The sequence below is a fragment of the Mustela erminea genome, chromosome 6 (assembly GCF_009829155.1).
Source record: "Mustela erminea isolate mMusErm1 chromosome 6, mMusErm1.Pri, whole genome shotgun sequence".
NCBI classification, from domain to species: Eukaryota; Metazoa; Chordata; class Mammalia; order Carnivora; family Mustelidae; genus Mustela; species Mustela erminea.
Window position 1 is genome coordinate 53,846,655 of NC_045619.1, and position 23,370 is coordinate 53,870,024.

Below are 23,370 nucleotides of genomic sequence, written 5' to 3' on the forward strand. Positions count from 1 at the left end.
TGAGAGAGAGCATGAGAGGGAAGGTCAGAGGGAGAAGCAGACTCCCCATGGAGCTTGGAGCCTGATGCGGGACTTGATCCCAACACTTTGGGATTATGACCTGAGCTGAAGACAGTCCCTTAACCAACTGAGCCACCCAGGTGTCCCTGTATATCTTCTTTGAAAGGGTATCTATTCAGGTCCTTGGCCCATTTTTTAATCTCTTGTTTGTGTTCTTTTGGTGTTGAGATGTAGGAGTTCTTTATATACATTGGATATTAACTCCTTGTTGGGTATATCATTTGCAAATATTGTCTATTCAGATGGCTGTCTTTTTCTTTTGTTGATGGTTTTCTTGGCTGTGTAAAAGCTTTGTAGTTTTATGTATTGTTTATTTTTTATTTTGTTGTCCTTCTCTGAGAGGACACACCCAAAAGAATAAAGACCAAGAGTTTGTTGCCTATCCTGCCTTTAACATACTTATGGTCTTGGGCCTTATATCTAATTCTTTAATTTATTTTAGGTTTATTTTTGTGTATGGTATAAAAAAGTATTTTCATAAGGGTTACATTTAAGCCATTGGTCATTTTGTATAATGTGGATATTTTCACAATATTAATTCTTCAGTTGATAAGTATGGTATATCTTCCATTTACTGATTTTTGTCATTTTTGAGTTTCTTTTATCAATGTCTTATAGTTTTTAAAGTATAGGACTTGCACCCCCTTGGTTACACTTATTGTTAAGTAATTTATTTTTATAAATGCAATTATAGATGAAGTTGTTTTCTTTCTTTTTTTTTTTTTAAGATTTTATGTATTTATTTGAGAGACAGAGATAGCAAGAGAGAGTACACATGGGGGTAGGGGAAGAGAAAAAGGGAGAAGAGGCTCCCTGTTTAGCAGGGCTTGATCCCAGGATCCTATGATTCTGACCTGACCCCAAAGCAGACTCTTAATCGACTGAGCCACCCAGGCTTTCCTGGGATTACTTTCTTAATTTCACTTTCTCATAGTTTTCTACTAGTGTACAGAAATGCAGTGGATTTCTGCATATTAATTTTGTATGCTGCAACTTCATTAAATTTTCATTTATTAGTTCTAATAATAGTATTTTTGGTGGAGTCTGGGTTTTTCTCTCTAGAAAATCATGTCATCTGCAAATAATGACAGTTTTACATTTTCCTTATCAATTTGGATGTCTTTTTTTTTTTTTTTTCAGATTACTGTGGCTAGAATCTCCAGTACTGTGTTGAATAATAGCAATAGGAGTGGACATCCTTGTCTTCATGCTGATCTTAAAAGAAAATGTTTTAGCTTTTCTCTATTGAGAATGATGTTAGTTGTGGGCTTGTAGTTTGTGACCTATATTATGCGGAGGTACATTCCCTTTCTACACACCAATGGGAGTTCGTCTCATAAATGTATCTTTACTTTGTCAGTGTTTTTGCTGCATGTATTGAGATTAACATATGATTACTTTCAATTATTTAATGTGATGTGTCAAGTTGATTGATCTACATATACTGAAACAGCCTTGCATATATGGAATAAATCCCATGTTATCATGGTATATGATACTTTTATTATACTGTGGGATTCATTTTGCTAATTCCTTGGTGAGGATTTTTACATGTTCATCAGGAATGCTGGCCTGTAATATTATTTGTATGTGTGTGTGGGGGGGTATATTTGTGTTTGTGTGTATTGTGTCCCTTTTTAGTTTTGGTATCAGGATAATGCTGTCTACACAGAATGAATTTGGAAGCTTCCCTTTGTTTTCAATTGTGGTTTTAATTTGAGAACAATAGGTATAAAATATCATTTAACATTTTTTAGAATTCACCTGTGAAGCCTTCTGATCCTGGATATGTGTTTGTTGGGAGTGTTTTGATTACTGATTCAGTTTCTTCACTATTAATTAATCTGTTTAGATTTTTTGTTTATTCCTGATTCAATCTTGAAAAGTTTTATATTTCTAGGAATTGGTCTATTTCTTTTTTTAAAATGATTTTTTTTTTATTTGACAGAGATCACAAGTAGGCAGAGAGGCAGGCAGAGGGGCTGAGGGGGGTGGGGGAAGCAGGCTCCCTGCTGAGCAGAAAGGCTCAATCCCAGAATCCTGAGATCATGACCTGAGCCGAAAGCAGAGGCTTTAACCCACCGAACCACCCACGCACCCCCCACATATTTGTTTTTTAGTGAGTTTTTTTTCTTGTAATTGATTTCTAGGTGGATGCCTATACAATTGTGGTCAGAAAAGAAAATCATGATATGATTTTAATCTTTTTAAATTTAATAAGACTTGTTCTGTGGCCTTCCATGTAATTTATTCTGGAAAATATTCCATATGCAATTAAAAAGGAATGTATATTTTTCTGTTTTTAGGTGCAAATTTCCATATCTATTAAATTCACCTGGTCCAACATACCACTGTTTCTTTGTTGATAATCTGTCTTGATGGAAGTGAAAAAGAAAAGGCCATAAACAGAAGTAAGAATATAAATGGAATAAGTGCTCCAGTAAAAGGAATAAATGGTGACTGAATGGATAAAGAAGGAAAAAAAAAATACAACAAGACTCATCTATATGCTGGTTAAGACTCACTTCATCCCAGAGACATACAGTCTGACAGTGAAAAGATGAAATATGATATTCCATGTACATGAAAATAAAAAGAAAGCTATGGTAGCAATTCTTACATCAGCAAAAATAGACTTTAAAACAGAGACTGTAACAAGAAACAAAAAAGAACATCCATAATGATGAAAGGATCAATCCAACAAAAGGATACCACAAATATCCTATATATAAAAATTTCTATGCACTCAACAGAGGGACACTTAAACGTATAAAAGAAACATTAACAGGGAAAAGGGATAATTTGACAGGAATACAATAATAGTAGGGAACTTAAACACCTTACTTACATCAATGGATGTAAGGCATACGGTGCCCAAGGGCAACCTCCAGAAGAGTTGCTCTGGAGGGTCTCTAATTGTAGTGAAGCCATCTACTGAGAATGGCAGGATGGGAACAGTTTAGACGGTATTGATCCCCTGGGTTTAGTAGTGCAGAAGCCACTTTGCAGGTAAGCCAGACCAATCAAGCCTGTCTAGCAAGTGTGGAGGTGTGGGAGGCACTTTGGCAGTGGCTTTGTCTTGGTCCAAGGCTTTCGTCTAGGCATGGTGAGGCAGATTATTTTTTGTGGTGTCACTAGTCCCATTCCTCAGAGTGTGGCATGTTAGGAGTCCCATTGAGGGGTATCTGCCACAGCAATGCACACTGGGCATGTGGGTCTGCTGCAGGAAAGCCTGGATGGGGTAAACAGTGCTAGTAAGGTAGATGGAGACTGTCAGACCTGGAATACAAAGCATCAGAGCAGCTAGGCAAAAGGTGGGTAAGAATAATGGTGCCTTCCAGCTCTTCCAGTTCCAGAGAAAGTTTCTATAGACCCTGTCACTCTGGGATACACCCAAATATTAGTCAATTAATCTTCCCATATGGGCCAAGCACTTTTCAAACTGCTGCCTCTGTGCTAGGTCTCAGTGATAGTGAGTTCATCATGGGCCTAATAAGGGCAGAGTCTTCCTTTCCCATAACCCTTAAGTTCTCCCGGGGTTAAATCCCATTGATTTTAGATGGTCCTGGGGGTAAACCCAGATAAATTTCAAAGCCAGATATGATGGGGGGCTCATCATTCCCGTGCAGTTTGTCAGGGTAAGGAGATGCCCAATGTTGAGCTTGATCTCCTCACTTTTCACAGAAGACCGTAGTGCCTGTGAATTCTCTGCTAGTTGTGGGTCACCACACTGGAATTATGGGTCACATTAGGCCATGTCTTGTCCTTTTTACCTTTCTTGATGTGACTTTTTCTTCATTATCTTTCATTGGATAGAGCTGTTCTTCTAGTCTTTAGGTCATTCTCCATATTAGTATAAATCAGCTATGTGCCTAGAAGGAGGTCAGCTCAGGATCCTCCTACTCTACCATCTTAGTACTGACCTCAGAATTCTCTACAGTTTTTACCTCTTACCAAAGGAAGAGAGAAAGTTTATGTATCATTCCTAAGGATATTCCCTTTCACCATAATCTCTAAGACACTGAGTTGGGCACAGAATCTTTAACTTTCTAAAAATCTAGAAATAATGTCTCTAAGAAATAGAAAATTCCTAGAAACTGAAAATTACCAAAGTGGAGTACAACAAAAAGCAACCTGGGCAAACCTACCAGGTATTAAAGAAATTGAGTTCATGATATAAATCTTCCTACAGAAACATTTTACTCAGAAGCTCAGATGGCATCAGAGTGAATAACACTTAAAAAATATTGGGTCGCCTGGGTGGCTCAGTGGGTTAAGGCCTCTGCCTTCAGCTCAGGTCATGATTCCAGGGTCCTGGGTTTGAGCCCCGCATCAGGCTCTCTGCTCAGTGGGGAGCCTGCTTCCTCCTCTCTCTCTGCCTGCCTCTCTGCCTACTTGTGATCTCTGTCTGTCAAATAAATAAATAAAATCTTTAAAAAAATACCACTTAAAAAATATTGATCACATTCTCCAATAATAATGGTATAGTTATTGTATGTATTACATCATGCATACATTATAAACCCTGGAAGGGATATTGTTGAGAACTTTGCTTTGAATAGCCTTGCATACTTCAAGGAATATAACAGATAGTCTTTCATATTTACCCCGATATTTATAACTTTTCATTCCCTTCTCACCTTCACAAATACCCAGTTTTCCATCTGTTACTACCACACTGAAGCCTGGAGAATTCCCTTCTTTTTGCTCTTTTTATTACACTGCAGATCAATGGTGATGTTAGCTCCAAGTCGTTGAACATGGCCTCATGTACCTTCATTCTGGAAAACTATCAATGACATCAAGTTCTGGGTCTGCAGTTTCTCCTCCTCAGTGAGAATGATCTATTATCTTGTAAATTTTACTACTTATAATGACTTTCTTGGCATATGAAGTGTTGTTATTTTCTCATTGCTCTCAAGATTCTCTTTTTGCCTCTTTCAGAAGCATGACTACAATGTACCCACTTGTGACTTAGTTTATATTTATGTTGTTGGGATTTGGGTGGAATTCTTGAATTTAACTTCCTTTTTAACAAGCTTGAAATAGTTTCCAACATTATTTGTTCAAATAATTTTCTGCCAAGCATTTCCCTCTCCTTGTAAGATCTTAATTATACATGTGTCACAACTTTTGATGTTATCACATTAATCTCTTGTAAAAATTATTTTTATTCCCCTTTCAAAGTGCATTATTGTTCTTATCAAATCCATACCATTTGGGGGTATACAGGCTAAATTGTTATATGTTCCTTAGGGGGAACAATGGTTGTAATTAAGGGATGAGCCTCATAAAACATAGGGCAGAGCAACTTTTTAATGTTAATCTCTGATGTCCTCCCCAACTTTATATTCAATTACCAGGAAACAGAATTTGCAGATTCCCAAATTTGGTACATGAGGCTAGACAGATAAAACTCAGTCCTTTCTGCCTCCTACTTGGACTGGCTACCTGCAGAGAGTATACTTTCAGATCTGCTCCAACAACAGTGCATTTTAAAAGGGCACCATCTTCCTCTGAATTTATACTGAAATGAGTACCTTTTAACTCTGGAATCCAAAATAACAAGTCTATTATGTTCAATACGTAATGTATAGTCTCAGAAAGATAAACACAGAGAAAAAAATGCTATTGTGATCTTTATATCCCTGATTTCTGCATGGCTCTTTCTATTCTGAATTCACTCTTGATTAACTACCTCCTAATATTGTTCCATATTTTTATATCTCCAGTGTTTTTTGTGGGTCCCTAAACCAAAGCTTACTCTACCAAATAATTCCAATGATCTTTTATGGGTACATGTAAGAATTTGACACTTTTTAAAATGAACATGTTTAGATATGTAAAATACTTTGGGAGAAAATTGGGAGTGTTCCACATGAAAATGTATTAAGCACCTTCTCTCTTATTTTCACCATTCTCAATGGTAAGAGATGTATTATGTGTGGATGGGATTCTCCAACATTGGAAAGAAGAGGCATTTCAGTATCTTCTTCCCCTAGGCTCATGGTGGCTCCCCAAATCTTGGAACCAAACAGGTTATCTTGTCAAACCTTGACAATCCCCTTTAAATTTCTTCAATTCCAAAACAGACAACATTTACATATATCCATATAACACACTGGATGAGAAGACTAGGGTTCTTTACCAATAAAAGAAAGAACAGGGATTGTGACTTGATTTCAAAAAAGGAAATATATCTGCAGAAAAAAAAAATTACTTTAGTGTCCATAAATGAGGTGTATTAAATTTCTCAAAACACTTAAAATGCAAACATCTTTGATGATTGAAGAGTTTAAGTCAGATGACTGGCTATTTCATTGGGTAAAAGGAAGAAAATAATTACAGAACATGGATTTTCTTGGAAAACAGCTTTTATTGAATATTTGGAAAAGTAAAATATGAAGAGATCATATTTAGCAAGAAATTCTGGTGGTTAAGATTTATTTTAAGGAAATTTGGGCCTTATAGTATTGATTCCTCAGATCAGCCCTATGAGGTGGCTACAATTATGGTCATGATGTCATAGGTCATGGCATAGAAGCATCAAGTTCTTAAGTCAAAACAACTGAGATCTAGTGAATACTTGTATGTCAACAGAGGTACTTTTAAAATAATCTTCAAGTAAGTCTGTGAATAAGAATCTATTTCTATCATATTTTCCAGCATAAGAAACTGAACCAGAGCAGTTATGCAGCTGAGGCATGGGGCTAAGATAGTACATATAGAAAATACATTGAAATGACCTGGTTTCATTGCCAATGTCCTTAAACTTTATACTGTACTGCTAATTCCCATTTGTAAATTGATCAAGAACTTCAATGAAAACATCTGTATGATGATGTTTATCACTATGCAAAATTATTTAGCATGAATTTTTGGCACAGAGAACACAAAAAACTGGATGGGAAATTAAGACACTACTAATTTTTTTTTCATCTATTTCCCAATATTTTTCTTTAGCCAACTAATGTATCTCATGAAATATAATGAAAAAAAAATATTCCCAGGGCTTTTATGATAGATTAGGTTGTTTTTCAGTGAACCTTCATTTCTTCAATCTGACCAGCTTGAGAAGACATATGATCCAGACAATCAATGGTAAGTTTGGCCATGTGGCTTGCTTTCACAATATAGTATGAATAGGATGTGATAGCTAATGAGTTCAGAGTCCAGGTATTAAGATGAAGTTTCTCTTTGATGCTGATCTCTGCCATAAAAGGTCATATACCAGCTAGCCCACTCCTCTAAGAATTAAAAAAAAAAAAAGATGTGAGCTGAATCTGTAGTCTAGAGTCAAGTTCTTACATATCTAGCCTTGATAACTAAAACTCAGCCAAATCACAAACTAATGAATGAGAAATAAATACTTATTTTTATTTTTTATTTTTTTTAGAGATTTTATTTATTTATTTGACAGAGAGAGATCACAAGCAGGCAGAGAGGCAGGCAGAGAGAGAGAGAGGAGGAACAGGCTCCCTGCTGAGCAGAGGGTCCAATGCGGGACTCGATCCCAGGACCCCGAGGTCACGACCTGAGCTGAAGGCAAAGGCTTAACCCACTGAGCCACACAGGCGCCCCAATAAATATTTATTTTTTAAAAAGATTTTATTTATTTATTTGTTAGAGAGAGAGAGAGAGCGCAAGCACTGGCAGACAGAGCAGCATGCAGAGGCCGAGGCCGAAGCAGGCTCCCTGCCAAGCAAGGAGCCCGATGTGGGACTTGAATTGAACATAAGGAAAAAAAAAAGAGAGAGAGAAAAGAAGAGGCTCTTCTTCCTGGTTTCATGGTCTTTTCAAGGTGTTTGGCTATGGCTTGGTTGCCGACTGCATGTATGCAGGAAGTCCTATGTATTTGAACAGACTCTAGCAGGTTTTTGTAGCTAGTCCCAGTCAGTTTCCTATCCTTTGGGAAGGGACTTCTAAGACTCTGACAGGGAATTCCTCCTGCATGCCAGTCACAGTCTGAGATCCATGCTCACCAGTTTCAGTGTGTGGGTTATGGAGCTGCTCTGTCCCAAGCCAATACCATAGGCATACCTGTCATGAAGCCATCTATAGCCACATTGTCTTCAATAACATCTAAATCTCATCCTCAGAGAGTAGACCTAGCTTTCTCAGAAATCCCTCCTTTTGGTACTCTCCTTTAACCCTAAGATATTCTTACTATTTTCTTTATATTAGTAGCCTTTCCTCTTAGTAAACTTTCCCTTACAAATAGAAACTAATTGTTTACATCAAACTTCCTCTGGTTTCTGTCTCCTGACTCAATTCTGACTGATTACCTTGCCATCTTGGGTTGTTTAACTCGAATTTGCAGCCCTTATAAAGGTGAGGAAATATGAGCACAATTACTCAATATATTGGGAACTTCACAATAATATTATGATTTTCAATTTATATATATAATTATTTTAGTGAATAGCAAAAGATTAATAAATGAATAATATGTACCTTAGTATATATATTTTTTCACTTTAATATAAATAAATCTTGAAAAACAGTTCAACAACACCAAGGGTGAAACCTCATGTACAAACTAAATTTTGGATGATTATGAAACATTGTTGTAGATTCATTTTTGGTCATAAAAGAACCATTCTAGTGAGGGATATTAATAATGGGGGAGAGGCAGGTGTGTGGACAGGGGCAATAGAAGAAAACTCTGTAACTTGCTCTTAATTTTGTTGTGAACATAAAACTTCTCTAAAAATCATATTTGAAAGATTCTGAGACAATAATTGCATGGCTTTTGGAGAAATGAGAAACATGTTCTTTATATATGGTGAGATAACATTACACCAAAATTAGATAACTAAAATGCCTGGTGCTTACAAGCATATGTTTTAATTTCTAAACAAGATGTAAAAAAAACTTTCTCCAGTCCAAAATTGAAATATGGACAAGCCCGGTCACTCTCTGATGATACTGCCAACCTGAAATATGAGAATTATACCTCATTAATCTTACCAATATATACCTTATACACCATAGTATTTTGATGAATTAACAATTTAGTTCAACTAATAGTTATATACCTCAATCAGAATATTTCCCATGTAATTTACTATGAAAACACTTCAACAATTGTGTTTATATAATTGTTCACATATTGCTGTTTTTCATTGTAAGATTAATTCTTTTAAGGTACAAAATACAAAAATTCTTAAGAAACTTACGCTTTGGAAGAGAAAGTTGAGTGTTTGGGCCACACAGATGGATTATTATTGCTTGCCTGGGAGACTCCAAGCCATGAAGAAGAAATGAAGAGGCCTAACAAATGCTGTGAGAAAACAAATTTTATTAGATGTCAAACAGAAACTCTTATATTCATTTGAATTTTGTAGTAACAAAGTTAATTCTTGCCTTATAGAATCTTTCAAATTTTAATGTTACACAGTAGACATGTTACAAAACTACCTTATAAGTAGGTGTAAGGGAAGACAACAAAATTACAAAGATAACAATTTCAGGGTTCTGAAAATTGATAATTCATGAAATACTTACAGTGGAAAAAAATCCTAGAGATTCAAGTAAGAAGCATCATATTTGTTGCTTAGGATTATTGTTGTCTGGGATTGCTTTGTGGCTTCCCACCAGCCCACCCCAGCTCGGTGATCAAGACGAATTGTAGTTTTTACAGTTTGGAGAAGCTGCAGAGAGCAATAGTGTTGGTGCCACAGGGGTTAGCAGTGGAGAAGACAGTGAGAGAGCCCACTGACTTTTCAGTTAAACGTGATTATTTTGCTTGGTAATGAATGAGAAAAACATAACCTTTTACTAGTCTGATGTTGTGGTTTTGTGTCCAGCACTGTGACACCCCCAGAAATATAATGGGAAGGTATGATAAAGGAAAGTGTGACTGAAGAGATGACATGAGCTCTCTATACACTCTTGGCTGATAGAAAATATGTGCATGGGGAGAGGAGACCAAAATGATCCTAGTAGGAAGTAAAGGTGAAGAAGACTTGAGAACTGCTATAAAGGTATGAGGACTCCCTTTCTACACTCATGTGTGCACGTGTATATGTGTGTGTACACACACACACACACACACACACACACACACATCACCTGAAAGAGGGTGGAAGCCCTACTGTCTTGCCTATTTGAATACAGACTTTAATATATATTTTTAAAGATTTTATTTATTTATTGGTCAGAGAGAGAGAGAGAGAGAGAAAGCGCACAAGCAAGCAGAGAGGCAGGCAGAGGCAGAGAGAGAAGCAGGCTCCCCCCTGAGCAAGGAGCCCAATGTGGGACTTGAGTCAGAACCCTGGGATCATGACATGAGCTGAAGGCAGCAGCTTAACCAACTGAACCACCCAGGCATCCCTGGATACAGACTTTAAAAAAAATGATGGTTGACACCTAAGCTAAAAATTCACAAGGATCATCCCAGGAAGATAGGCTAAAAAATAAAAATAAACAATATGAATTTGGAAAAAACTAAAAAAAAATATCAGGAGATCAACTTTAGAGAAAATTCTGCAGTAAAGTTTATTCAACATACAAGAAAATAATAAATCTAAGAAAAATGAAATAGAATGAATGTTCACTAAGGTGTACTATCAAAAATGTCTTCCAAAAAATTAAGAAATGGGGCAGCTGTGTGGCTTATTCGGTTAAGCAACCAGCTCTTCATTTTAGCTCAGGCTCTCAGGCTCAGGCTTCATTGTGATCTCAGGCTCCTGGGATCAATCCCCACATCAAGTTCCATGCTGAATGTGGAGTCTGCTTGGGTTTCTCTCTGTCCCTCTCCCTCTGTTCCTCCACCCACTTGCACTGTCTCTTTATCTCTCTCTCGCATTGTCTCTAAAACAAAATAAAAATATCTTTAAAGGGAATTAATACACACAAAAAACTGGAAAATATCTTCCATGCTATGAGAAAGCATAGGCCAATAGAAATTTCTACTGGGATAAGATGTTACATTTGTTAGAAAAAAAGTATTTTAAAGTAATATTTATAAATACATGTAAATTATAAAGAAAACAATGTTCAAATAGTTAAGTGAAGATATGATGGCAGCAATATAGTAAGTAGGAAATATCAATAAAATAATAAAACTCTATGAATAAACCCCAGAAGATTCTGAGTTTATGAATACATACTTGAAATGAAAAATTCACTTATTAGCTCTATAGATTATGTGATATGCAGAAGAAAAAGTTGGTGAAATTGAGGAAGGAGTAAAAGAAGTTATTCATCCTATAAGATGATAGAGGGAAGAAAAGAGAAAAATTAATAGAGTTCATAGATCTTCAAAACATCTTCAGGAAATCCAACATAGGTCTAAGTACAAACTGACAAGCAGAACAACAATCTTAAGTCACGATGAGCAAATACTTATTAAATATCATCAAAAAATATTCATGGACACCACAGGCTAGGAAACTACTAATGGAATGATTACATACAAATCCACATCTCAAGGTATCATAATACCACCAAAAATCATTTGCAAACACAGACAAAGAAATGCTCTTGAGGGAACAGGGTGGATTATGAGGTGACTTAAGTCAGTGTGAACATCAGGGAATGGGTGATAATATCCTCCACCTCCCACAGCCTTAGACCACATCATCTACCACAGAATCTGTATCTGCCCTGCACACTATTTCAGATGGGAGTGGATAAAATCAGCCAGACAAAGGAACACAAAGCCCCAGGTCCTATATCCTTTATGGAACCAAACTTCAAAATATATCCAGACACATAGTCCATGTATTTTCATTTTGATAAGGATGCCAACAGGGAAAGGACAGGATTTTTCATAAATGGCGACGGGAAACTGATTATCCCTATGCAAAAGAATGAAGGTGGAGGCAAAGACTTACACCATATACAAAAGTTAACTCAAAATGGAGAAAAGACCTAATCCTAAGTATAAAACTATAAATTTCCTTGAAGAGAACATGGGGAAAAGTAAACATCATATTCGGCAATGATTTCTTGGGTATGCCACCAAAATCACAGACCACAAAGGAAAAATTCACTGTAGGCAAATGTAGCACATCAAAACATTTTTGTGCACCAAAAGGTATGATCAACAAAATGAAAAGACAGAATGGGGAAAAACGCTTGCAAATCATACATCAGACAAGAGGTTCATATCCAAAATATATAAGGAATCCTACAGGTCAGTAACAACAACATATCCAAATAAGGCAATTAAAGAATGGGCAAAAAAAAGTGAATAAACATTTTGTCCAAGAAAATAAATGGGGAAAATTCTTATGAAAAGATGCTCAGTATCCCTAATGATCAGATAAATGCAAATAAAAATCACAAGTTGTATTTGGTAGGATGTTTCTAATGTTATGTCTAGCTTTAAGCCTATTTGCACATTTTCATAGTATTTTCTATTGGTAATTTTACTGTAGTATAATGTGTATACAAATGAACGCTCATGGGATACATGCCAATAGCTGGTTGAATTTTCAAGTGTCATAATCGTATGAATGACAAAATGAATATTTTGAACTGCCAGTGAATACTCTGAACTGCCATTGTTAACATCATCCCACAGCATCACAAAATATAAATTCCAAGTGGATCATAAACCCTAATTAAAAGTAAAAAATAAATAAAGAAAGAAAAAGGTAAATCTTGGAAGTAATATAGGAAATTATATTCCTGAAATAGGTCCAAAATAATCACTAACATCCAAAATGATAAATTGGACCATGATAACATTGAAATTCTGATCATTAAAAGACTCCAACAGGGGAGTACAAATGCAAGTCACAGCTAGGTCCATCTCCTAAAACTCTCATAGCTAAAATATGACAAGGTCTAAGAAAGGAAAAGAAAGCACCACCTAAAAGAAATGAACAAGAGACACACTCGAGCACTTCTCATCCTCACAGAGAATATCCAAATGATTCACAGACCGAAAAAAGATACTATTTGCATAAGCACCAGAACTTATTGTATTATTTTTTCTAACATCATTGAATTTTGGATAACAAGATTATTCTGTACAATGTGTATTTACACAATATACTAGAATAGTATAGGGATAATTAAATATATTAAAAGAAACAAATAAAATTGACCATGTAATTTTATACTAATGGTTAAAACAAACAGTATTATAATTATATGTAAACACAATCATAATGTTATATTATACATTATTATTTATTATGACAAGTACAATAGTTACATTCCATAAATATAATATACTATATTCTATGTGGTTATGTATAATAAATTAGCATAAATACAGTTTGTGGGAAAGACATATAAAGGTTCGGGTGCCTGCGTGTCCCCATCTGGCTCTTGTTTTCAGTTCAGGTCATGAGCTCAGGATCCTGAGATCCAGTCCCAAGTTGGGCTCTGTGCTTAGCACAGAGTTTGCTTGAGATTCTCTGGCTCTCCCTCTCCATCTGCTCCTCCCTATGGTCTCTCTCGCTAAACAAATAAATAAATAAATAAATAAATAAATAAATATTTTTTAAAGACATAGAAATATCTTTTCATAAAGTAATTATTCATAATTCCCACATACTAAAAAGGAACTAAGTTTCTGAGAATAGTTTTTCAAGGTCATATTCATTTAAGACAGCAGCAGTGAAAATTCACAAACTATATACAAATGTGATAATATAGATGGACCACAAAATCATGTGAGAGTGAAAGGAGGCACACATACAAATGCACACTGCATGATTCCATTGATATAAAGTCCAAAAACAAGCAAAGGTATTTCACATTGTTAAAATGGGTGGGACTGTATAAAGACTTGAAACTTCTATTTCATGCCTGATTTGTAATTACGTGGTTCTAACTACTCTGTGATCAAGTTGTACAATCATATGTTTAGTTTCTTTGATGTAGTAAAGTTATTTCAGGTAAAAGAGCATTCATAGAAGGAGGATTTTCTATTAAAAACAAGAACTGATAATTGTCAAAGGTACAATAAAGGCATAAAAATATAAATACAATACAGTAGTCAAACTATGGAATAGTAACAGACTTCAAATAAATTAGAAATACGTACACAAAGATGAATGAACTCTAAAAATATAATATTAATTGATAAGCTTTTAATAAAATCTGAAAGCATCTGAAATCTTACCAATTCTTCTTCATCCTCTATGGAAAATAGGGTAGAGTTCTCAGAAGCGCAGGCTGACATACTCTCATTCCATGATTTTCTTTCAGTGCTAATGTAATAGCAATTGTTGGAATGTATCATCCACTCTTTTGGACAATGGCTACAGTTATACACTGGACAAAGGTTATGAGGCATTATCCAAAAACTTTCAAATTTTAAAAATTGCAAATTTACAACTTGCGTATGTTTTCACGTGTGTATGACTTATCCATGCACCCTCACAAGCAGATAAAAATGAAACAAAACACAAAAACACTCAAAGAAGAGTCATACTTTCATACCCTAATTTATGTGCCCATATAAAGCAAACACACAAAAATGTCCATCTCTACATGTCCTTTGTGTCACTGAACAAAATCACTTTTTTGGCATTGTAAAGTGACTTATCTCTCAGCATCTTTTTTTTTTAAGGATTTATTTATTTATTTGACAAACAGAGATCACAAGTAAGCAGAGAGAGAGGAGGAAGCAGGCTTCCTGCTGAGCAGAGAGCCCAATGTGAGGCTTGATCCCAAGACCCCGGGATCATGACCCAAGCCAAAGTCAGAGGCTTTAACCCACTGAGCCACCCAGGTGCCCATCTCTCAGCATCTTATAGCAGGAGGAAATTCAAGACAATTGATGACTATGGGTATGGTGATTTTATGAAATAGTTTTTAAGGTTTTATATATTTATTTGTCAGATAGAGACAAATACAGAGCACAAGCAGGGGGAGCATAGGAGGGAGTGATGCAGGACTCAATCCTAGGACCCTGGGATTATGGCTAGAGCTGAAGGCAGACACTTAACTGATTGAGCCACACAGACATCCCATGGGTATAGTGATTTTAAATGAGTATTTCTTTATACTGTTTCATAAGAAGTAGTATTCTCCTATAACCATGATTTCTAAAAGTTTATTACATGATTTTCTAATTTATTTTCCCCAAGAACATCTATCATAGCAGCAATATCCACAATAGCAAAACTGTGGAAAGAGCTGAAATGATCTTCAGCAGACAAATGGATAAAGAAGATATGATCCATATACACGATGTAATATGTATATGGTTGAATATTACTCAGCCATCAGAAAGGACAAATACCCAACTTTTGCATCAACATTGATGGAATTGGAGGAGATTGTGCTAAGGGAAACAAGTCAAGCAGAGAATGTCAATTATCATATGGTTTCACTTATTTGTGGAACATAAGAAATAGCATGGAGGACATTAGGAGAAGGAAGAGAAAAATGAAGGGGGGAAAATCAGAGGAGGAGATGAACCATGACAGACAATGGACTCTGGGAAACAAACTGAGGATTTAGAGGGGAGGAGAGTTGGGGGGGATGCGTTAGCCCAGGGATGGGTATTAAGGAGGACATGGATTGCATGGAGCATGGGTGTTATATGCAAACAATTAGTCATGGAACACTACATCAAAAACTAATGATGTGCTGTATGGTGACTGATAACATAAAGAAAAATTCTATTATCATATTTGTCTAACCTATGATAGAGATAAAATAAAAACTATACTAATATCAGAATTTTGAAAATGATGATGTACCTTTCTGGATCCTTGTTTCAAGAGATATTTTGTTCTGCTCCGGTCCATCAGTAACTAGAAAAATTAAAGCAATCCTCATACAAACTTAATATTAAACTAAATAAAGCACAATGATTTGAGTTTCTTAATTTGAATTTTGGTGTATTGTTTAGAATTAGAAAAGTCTGTAATAATTTTGATTTTACAGTAAGTAGTTAATAAAGTAATGAACTTGTTGGAGAAAATAATTAAAAGGCTTAAAGAACCAAAACTCAGCACTCCTTACAGTATTTGGTTTAACCAATCTCAAGAATTAACCCATGTTTCTCAATTACATATGTATTTTTTTCTACAATCATTGTTATTTATACCTTTGAGAAATTCAGAATAAGTGCTTCACACTTAGTCTAAATGCATACATGAAAAAGAAAGTTCCATTAATGGTACGTGAAATGTTTAGAGGCACTGATGATCATTCAAACAAAAAGTGCATTCTTGAATCATTCAAAGGTTTACTCACAGGGAAGAGAAGTTATCATTCTTGCTACAATGTACAACAAGACAAAGGAGATGATTCCCAAACTCCCAGCAACGATCTTCTCTAGAGAAAATGGCAGGTATGTGGGGAGAGAAATGAAACAGTGAGAAAGGATAGGTGGATAAAGACTAAAGTTTAGACAGTTTACATACAAGAGAACCAAAGATGCAAAGGGAATCATAGGTATAAACATGGACCACAAACCCATATCTACCATTGTAATCTTCCTCACAATATACCATTTAACTGTTAGTAAGCATCATGCTCCATGAGTTGTTCGTCAAGGACTGTGATTTACAACAATGCTGGAGTAAATTATTCCTCAGATCTCAAAAATAAGATTACCTTATTCCAGCTTCAAGTTCTGATCCTCACAAATGAAAAATACATGAAATCATTCCCTACTCTTCCCCACACAACTGCACCCCAAGTTCACATCCTAGAACAGTTGTGCCTTACTGTGTGCTTTATTTTTGCAGTGGTAGTTCTTGTCATTCCCTTGCAGATCTTATTTTGAAGATTTAATTCTGCACAGACGATTCCCTGCTCAGTTACTGAATTAGAGCTTTTAGTTCCCTTACCTTTTGACTGTTGTCTTCTTGCATTCTTAACCAGATTTGGTTCTGAGAGGTTTTCTCTCTGGTTATTCATTTCAGCAGCTGAGAGATCTCAGGGCCTGTGCTGTATGGAAACTGGACTGATGTAGTTGACAAACAGTGTAGGTAATGACAAAAGCCCTGCTGGAGTCACACTGGGTGAAGTGCGAGGTAAGTGGTAACACTCCTTTGTAGTTGAATGATGTAAAATTCTGGTTCCGATTTCCTCAGAGCTTGAAATAAGGGTTTCATCAGATAATAAGTGATTTTTAAAATGATATTCTATGTTTGATGCAATATTATTGTGTAGCAATGAAAAGCAATAAATTAGTGAGGAATAAAGAAACTTGAAGCGAATGACGCCCTTATTAACCTAAAGTCAGATTCCATAACACATTTTAACACTGCTAGAACAGCTGGGTCAAAACTAAAATGATGTTATTAGGAAACAATAAGACTAATTTTCTATGATAAGTTTTAAAATCCATGGATGGTTAAAGATTGAATGTTCTAAAGTTGGGGGAATAATAGTGTTAGTGTATTCAAGAAATTCCTGAAGTAAATTACTTTTATTTGGTGACTTATATATACTTAATAAAAGCATTGAGGTATTATCAAATGAATTTTTATTTTGAATAATTGTGGAATTCTGGAAATCATTAAATTTTGAAGAAATATTGTATCTGGTGAAAAATGCTACATGATATGCTAAACTTATCCAAAACATAAACAATACTGAAAACAAAACAAAACGACAGAAAAGATTTCTTAAACTCCTTATTTGACACTAGAAAATGGAAACTGATAATGGCCAACATATGAAACTGTAAAATGATAAATAAAAGTAGAGATCAGTTATGGAAGAATAGTGTTGTTGTGAACTCGGAAACAATCTATGGTTGTCAAAGGCAGTGAAGGTAACTTTATTGTGTAATCAATTGTAATAAATCAAATTTAATATTTAATTTAACTTTTAATATTTATTTAATATTCAATATAATTTTAATATTTGATTTAAATTTAATAATTCACACAATTGACTCCGCAGTCCGTGAACTCTAGAATCACTTCTGGCTCTCAAAGTTACAGTGTGTGATCTTTTAAATGTTATTTCATGTCCAGCTATCTAGTTTACTAATCTATAATGGGAATAAAAATATGTAAGTTGTGATGCATGTAAAACACCTAGATTAATCAGATTTTTTAAGTCTTGTTTTAATTATATTTTTAGCACAATACCATATTACTGTTTCTGACTCATATCAGTTAGACCATGCAACATGATTCATGGGAGTGTTTGTTTCATCAATGCAGTAAAACTTTTTGAAAAGTTTAGTTCAAATGTTTTAGAAATCTTATCATTGTTTATAGGTAAGTTTAAATTACCATATTATGGAAGTTTCCTCATCCTGATATGAAAAATTAAACTGGTTTTATTTAACTAAGGAAGTATATGAGGAATTATAGTTAATCTTCATGCTTGCAAGATTGTATTTTAAAAACTATTTTTAAAGCCTGGGCTAGGCTAAATATAAAAAATATGTGTAATTATATGATGTCAGATCCAAATTAACTGTACCTTGTCATGCATGATGCTTATAAGATTTCACTTGAAATTATATTGATTTATAAACCTTTATTATATGTGTGTATATATACTTGATTACTTATCCAGGGGCAAGAATTTGAATACTTCAAGAAATTCTCTGACCTACTTCATATTTACTCCTGTTTGTGACCCAGAACTGTTGGAATAGGGATAATCAGTGTCCTCTGTGATTTCACTGTGTATTAGTTGTACCTCAGGTGTATCCCACCCAGCATTTGTATTCTCACACTAAATGAGGTGGCTAGGAGAGAGACTGTGGAGGAGTGACACATACCTTCTATTGGGCAGAAAGTCATGCATCTTGCAGTGGGAGACCAGGTTACTCTTGCAAACATATAGTATCTGTGGTCTTCCCAGACCGCCAGCTCTCAAAGTTTTCAAAGTGAAGCAGTAGTAGAAAAGGTAGATTCTTTATCAATGTGTGACTTAAAATTTAAACAGGAAATCCTTACACTTGGGCTGTTTTGAAGACACTATCTCATCACACACCTCCAGAATGTCCGAGACTTTCAGCTTGTGGTGTGTCAGTTAATTGCGACGTGACTCTGAGAAATGTTTATGTTCCACAAGATTCTGGGGTCAGAGGCTTGACCACCCATGCTGTTAGCTTGCTTTTTTCTCAGTCACAAATGCTGAGACCTGAAAATACAGGTCTTTTAATAGTATGTAAGTTCTATTTTCACACGGGTTGCTTAGTCTTGGCATTACATACTTTCTTTGTGTCCACCTCAAGTTCTTTCATTACTGTTTTATAGTACTCAGAGCACAGATCTTTTACCTCTTTTGTGAATTTTATTAGGTAGCTCATGATTTTGGTGCAGTGGTAAATGGGGTTGATTCCTTGATTTCTCTTTCTGCTGCTTTATTACTGCACTACAGAAATGCAACAGATTTCTGTACATTTGATTTTATACTCTGTGACTTTACTGAAGTCCTGGATCAGTTGTAGTAATTTTTTCATACAGTCTTTTCGGTTTTCTCTATACAGTGTCATGTCATCTGCAAATAGTGAAAGTTTGACTTCTTCCCTGCTGATTTGGAGGCCTTTCCTTTCTTTATGTTGTCTGACTGTTGAGGCCAGGACCACCAGTACTATGTTAAATAACAATGGTGACAGTGGACATCCCTGTCTTCTTCCTCAATATAGAGAAAAAGTTCTCGATTTTTCTCTATTGAGGATGATATTAGCTGTGCATGGTTCATATGTGGTCTTTATTACTTTTAATTATGTTCCTCTATCCCTGCATTACTGAGGTTTTTTGTTTTTTGTTCTTTGGTTTTTATAAATTGTGAATTGATGTTGCACAAGGTCAAATGCTTTTTCTGCATCTGTTGAAAGGATCATATGGTTCTTACCTATTTCTTCCTGTTTTGGGTTTGGTAGTTCATGTTTCAAGGAATTTATCCATTTCAGGTTGTCCCATTTGTTGGTCTATGTTTTTTAATAATATTTCTTATAATTGAATTCCTGTGATGTTGGTAGTAAAAAAATCTTGCTTATTCTATGTAAAAAGCACAGAAAGAGAGAGATAACATATTTTTGGTTTTGAATTTTCATGGTGATAATGTGTCTGTAAAGACTCCTTGGTTGGTGGTTTGGAGTAGATAATGAAGAAAATATTGACCAATGCTATATTACAAAGCATGTTGGAAGAGGGCTCAAATCACCCAGGTTTTTGTTAAGTAAGGCTGTCCCTTCTTTATCAAGAAGCAAGATCACATGAGTAACATGCTCTGATTATACTTTACTAGTCTCAACTTGGCAGATAGATGAAATTCAAAAATTATGAGCAAAAAAAGGGAAACGCAAAATCCTACAGGCAAGATATGGGGTGGCCTGGACTAAGGTAAAGCATGGCAATGGTGATAAGAGATTGGACTCTGGAATACTTTGAAGTCAGTGTTAACAAAACTGTAATGTGAGAATGTGGCATGAAAAAGGAGAGGAGTCATGGATGAAGCATGTGCTGTACCTTGAGTATCTGAAAACAGATCAAATCTGTTTCCATTCACTGAGATGGAGAAGACTGTACATGAGGTAGTTGTGATTAGGAGACTGTGTTTGGATTGGATATGTCAAGTGTGAATAATCCATTAAACACACAAGAGGAGCAGTTGAATAGGGACTCAAATATCAGTGCCTTGAGATGAATGGTGAGGTTTGGGGCAGAAAGCATAAAATTGGGCTCTTCAGCTTGCATGTGTTGCTTAAAACTAAGTAACTGAGAATACCACCGAGGAACTTAAAGTGGATATAAGTAAGAGGAAGTTCTAGGATAAGCTCTGCGACTCTCTCATGTAAAGAGGAAGAGGAGAAGAGGTGAAATCAGCAAACAAGACTAAAGGTGTAATGATGAGATGGGACTCAAATCCAAGAAAAGGTATTGCCCTGAGTACCAAGTGAGAAACTTGTTTCTAGTAGGAATGAAGGATCCACTCTTGTCAAATGCTGCTGCTAATCACTAAAATGAGATTTTGTTATTTTATGTATAAAATAGGGAATTATTCCAATGAACTGTTGGGGCAAAAATCCAATTTGTCATAATTTTTAAAGAAAATGGAAGGATGGGAATTAGAAATAGTTTTACTATGACGCAGCCAGGTGTTCATTAAAGGTATCTTTTCCAATAGTGATGAACTGTGTTTCTTGAATGGGAGGATCCAGTGGACTACCAGTCCTGACTACCACCACATATGCTCTCTTCCAATATGGCTTATCTGCATTTTCCCTATGATTCTGACCCATGCTGCAAATGTTATCCCTCATGCCTGTTTAGCTTTTATAGTTTCTCCCTCCTTTTCTCTTGTTTTCAAGTGTTCATTCAATTCACTTACTTTCTCCTTAATTCTTTCTAATTTGTTCTTTAATCACTACACCAATTACTCTTTTAAATGTTTTGGTTTACATTTCTGGAATTCTTCTTTTTGGCTTTTTCAAATTTCTCTGGGTTTTCCCCATCACCCAACCCTCAGACACTAACTTCTTTTTTAATGGTCCCTCTGACAAGTTTCCTTTCTTTAACACTTATACTGCAGGTCTGCTGGTGATGGATGTTCTGAGAAGTTTTTTGAAAATGTTTTAATTTTCATTCATCTTTAAGGCTATTAATGACATCAAATTCTGGGTTAGCAGGGTTTTTTTTTTACTTGAGATGATTATTTTATTATCCCCTACGTTTAAATATTTCTAATGAATTTCTAAGCATATAAAGTGTTGTTATTCTGTCATTGCTTTCAATATTTTTTTGTCTATTTCAGAAGTATAACTACAATGCCTGTAATTTAATTTTTATTTGTTTTATTTGGGTTTTGCTGGGCTTCCTGAATTCAACTTGGTGTTTTTCAACAAATTTGAATTAGCTTCAGCCATTATTTCTTAAAATAACCTTCTGCTAATTGTTTCCCTTTCCTTGTAAGATGCTAATTACATGTGTCATAACTTTTGATATTATCACGTTGATCTCTCTTGTGAAAAATATTTTTGGGGCACCTGGGTGGCTCAGTGGGTTAAGACTCTGTCTTCAGCTCAGGTCATGATCCCAGGGCCCTTGGATCGAGTCCTGCATTGGGCTCTCTGCTCGGCAGGGAGCCTGCTTCCTCCTCTCTCTCTGCCTGCCTCTCTGCCTACTTGTGATCTCTGTCTGTCAAATAAATAAATAAATTCTTTAAAAAAATATTTTTGATCCCCTCTCAGATTCCATTATTATTCTTATCCAATCCAGAGCATTTGAGGAGGACAAAAGCTAAATATTTGCATATTGCTTTAAGAGGAGCCACAAAGAAGCAATGATTTTAATTAAGAGGAGAGGAACAACTTTTAATGTTAAATTCTTATTTTATCCATAACTTTAAACCCATTAATTTTCAGAATATAAAATTTTCAGATTAATAAATTTGTTACACAAGAGTGGACAGACACAGCTTTGTCCTTTTCATTTTTTTTGGAACTGAGTGCCTGCAAAGAATACACTTTCTCCTCTGCTGCAACAACAATAAATTATAAAAGGCACCATCTTTCCTGAATCTAGTATGGAAATGAGTATTGCTTATCTCTGGGAACTAGAATAACAATCCCATAATGTTCAACACCTAATGTATATTCTCAGAAAGTTAGACACAGAGAAAACTACCATGTTGATCTTTATTTCCCTGAATTATCTGAGACTTTCTTTTTTCTTTTCTTTCTTTCCTTTTCTTTTCTCTCTTACTCCTCTTTCTTTCTTTCTTTCTTTCTTTCTTTCTTTCTTTCTTTCTTCTTTCTTCCTTTCTTGTAAATTGAATAAATTCAAAGAAAGGAAGAAAGGGAAGGAAAAATAAAACAAGATGAAATCAGAGAGGGAGGCAAACTCTAGGAGATTCTTATCCATAGGAAATAATCTGAGGTTTGATTGAGGCAAGGAGATTGGGAGATGGGGTAACTGGGTAATGGACATTAAGGAAAGCATGTGATGTAAAGAGCACTGGGTATTATATAAGACTGATGAGTCACTGAACTCCACCTCTGAACTAATAATGCACTATATGTTAATTGAATTTAATAATATAAAAAAACAAATAGTTCATTAAAAACGAATGGCAGAGGAACACAAATAAATAAAAGCTGCTAAAGATAGAAAAAAATATTTAAAAATGCTAATGTTTTTGATGTACATGATGGAAGTGGTTAAGTCAGAATATATATCTGATGTCCAGTTAAACAAATATAACAATAGAAATTGGATGGGTGAAAGAAGAAGTCAGTTTCAGACCTTTAGTGTTCTTGGAAATCAGTCTTTATTTGAATATTTCAAAAAACAAAATATGAAGATACCACATATAGCAAGAACATCATGGGGTTAGCCTGCAATTTAAGGATCTTCAGGCATTATATTATTGATTTCTTATGTCAGCCCTATCAGATGATTACTATTATGG

The 23,370-nt window shown here is 35.2% G+C and overlaps 1 protein-coding gene across 1 annotated transcript in view; it reads right to left on the reverse strand.

Annotated features, from left to right (window-relative positions):
- Positions 1 to 7,662: 7,662 nt before the first annotated feature.
- LOC116593263 (NKG2-A/NKG2-B type II integral membrane protein-like) overlaps positions 7,663 to 23,370 on the reverse strand; it is a 43,474-nt gene continuing 27,766 nt past the window's right edge. Inside the window, exon 7 of the mRNA XM_032347276.1 lies at positions 7,663 to 7,879. Coding sequence (XP_032203167.1) covers positions 7,857 to 7,879 — 23 coding nt within the window. The 3' untranslated portion in view covers positions 7,663 to 7,856. The remainder of the gene's footprint in view (positions 7,880 to 23,370) is intronic.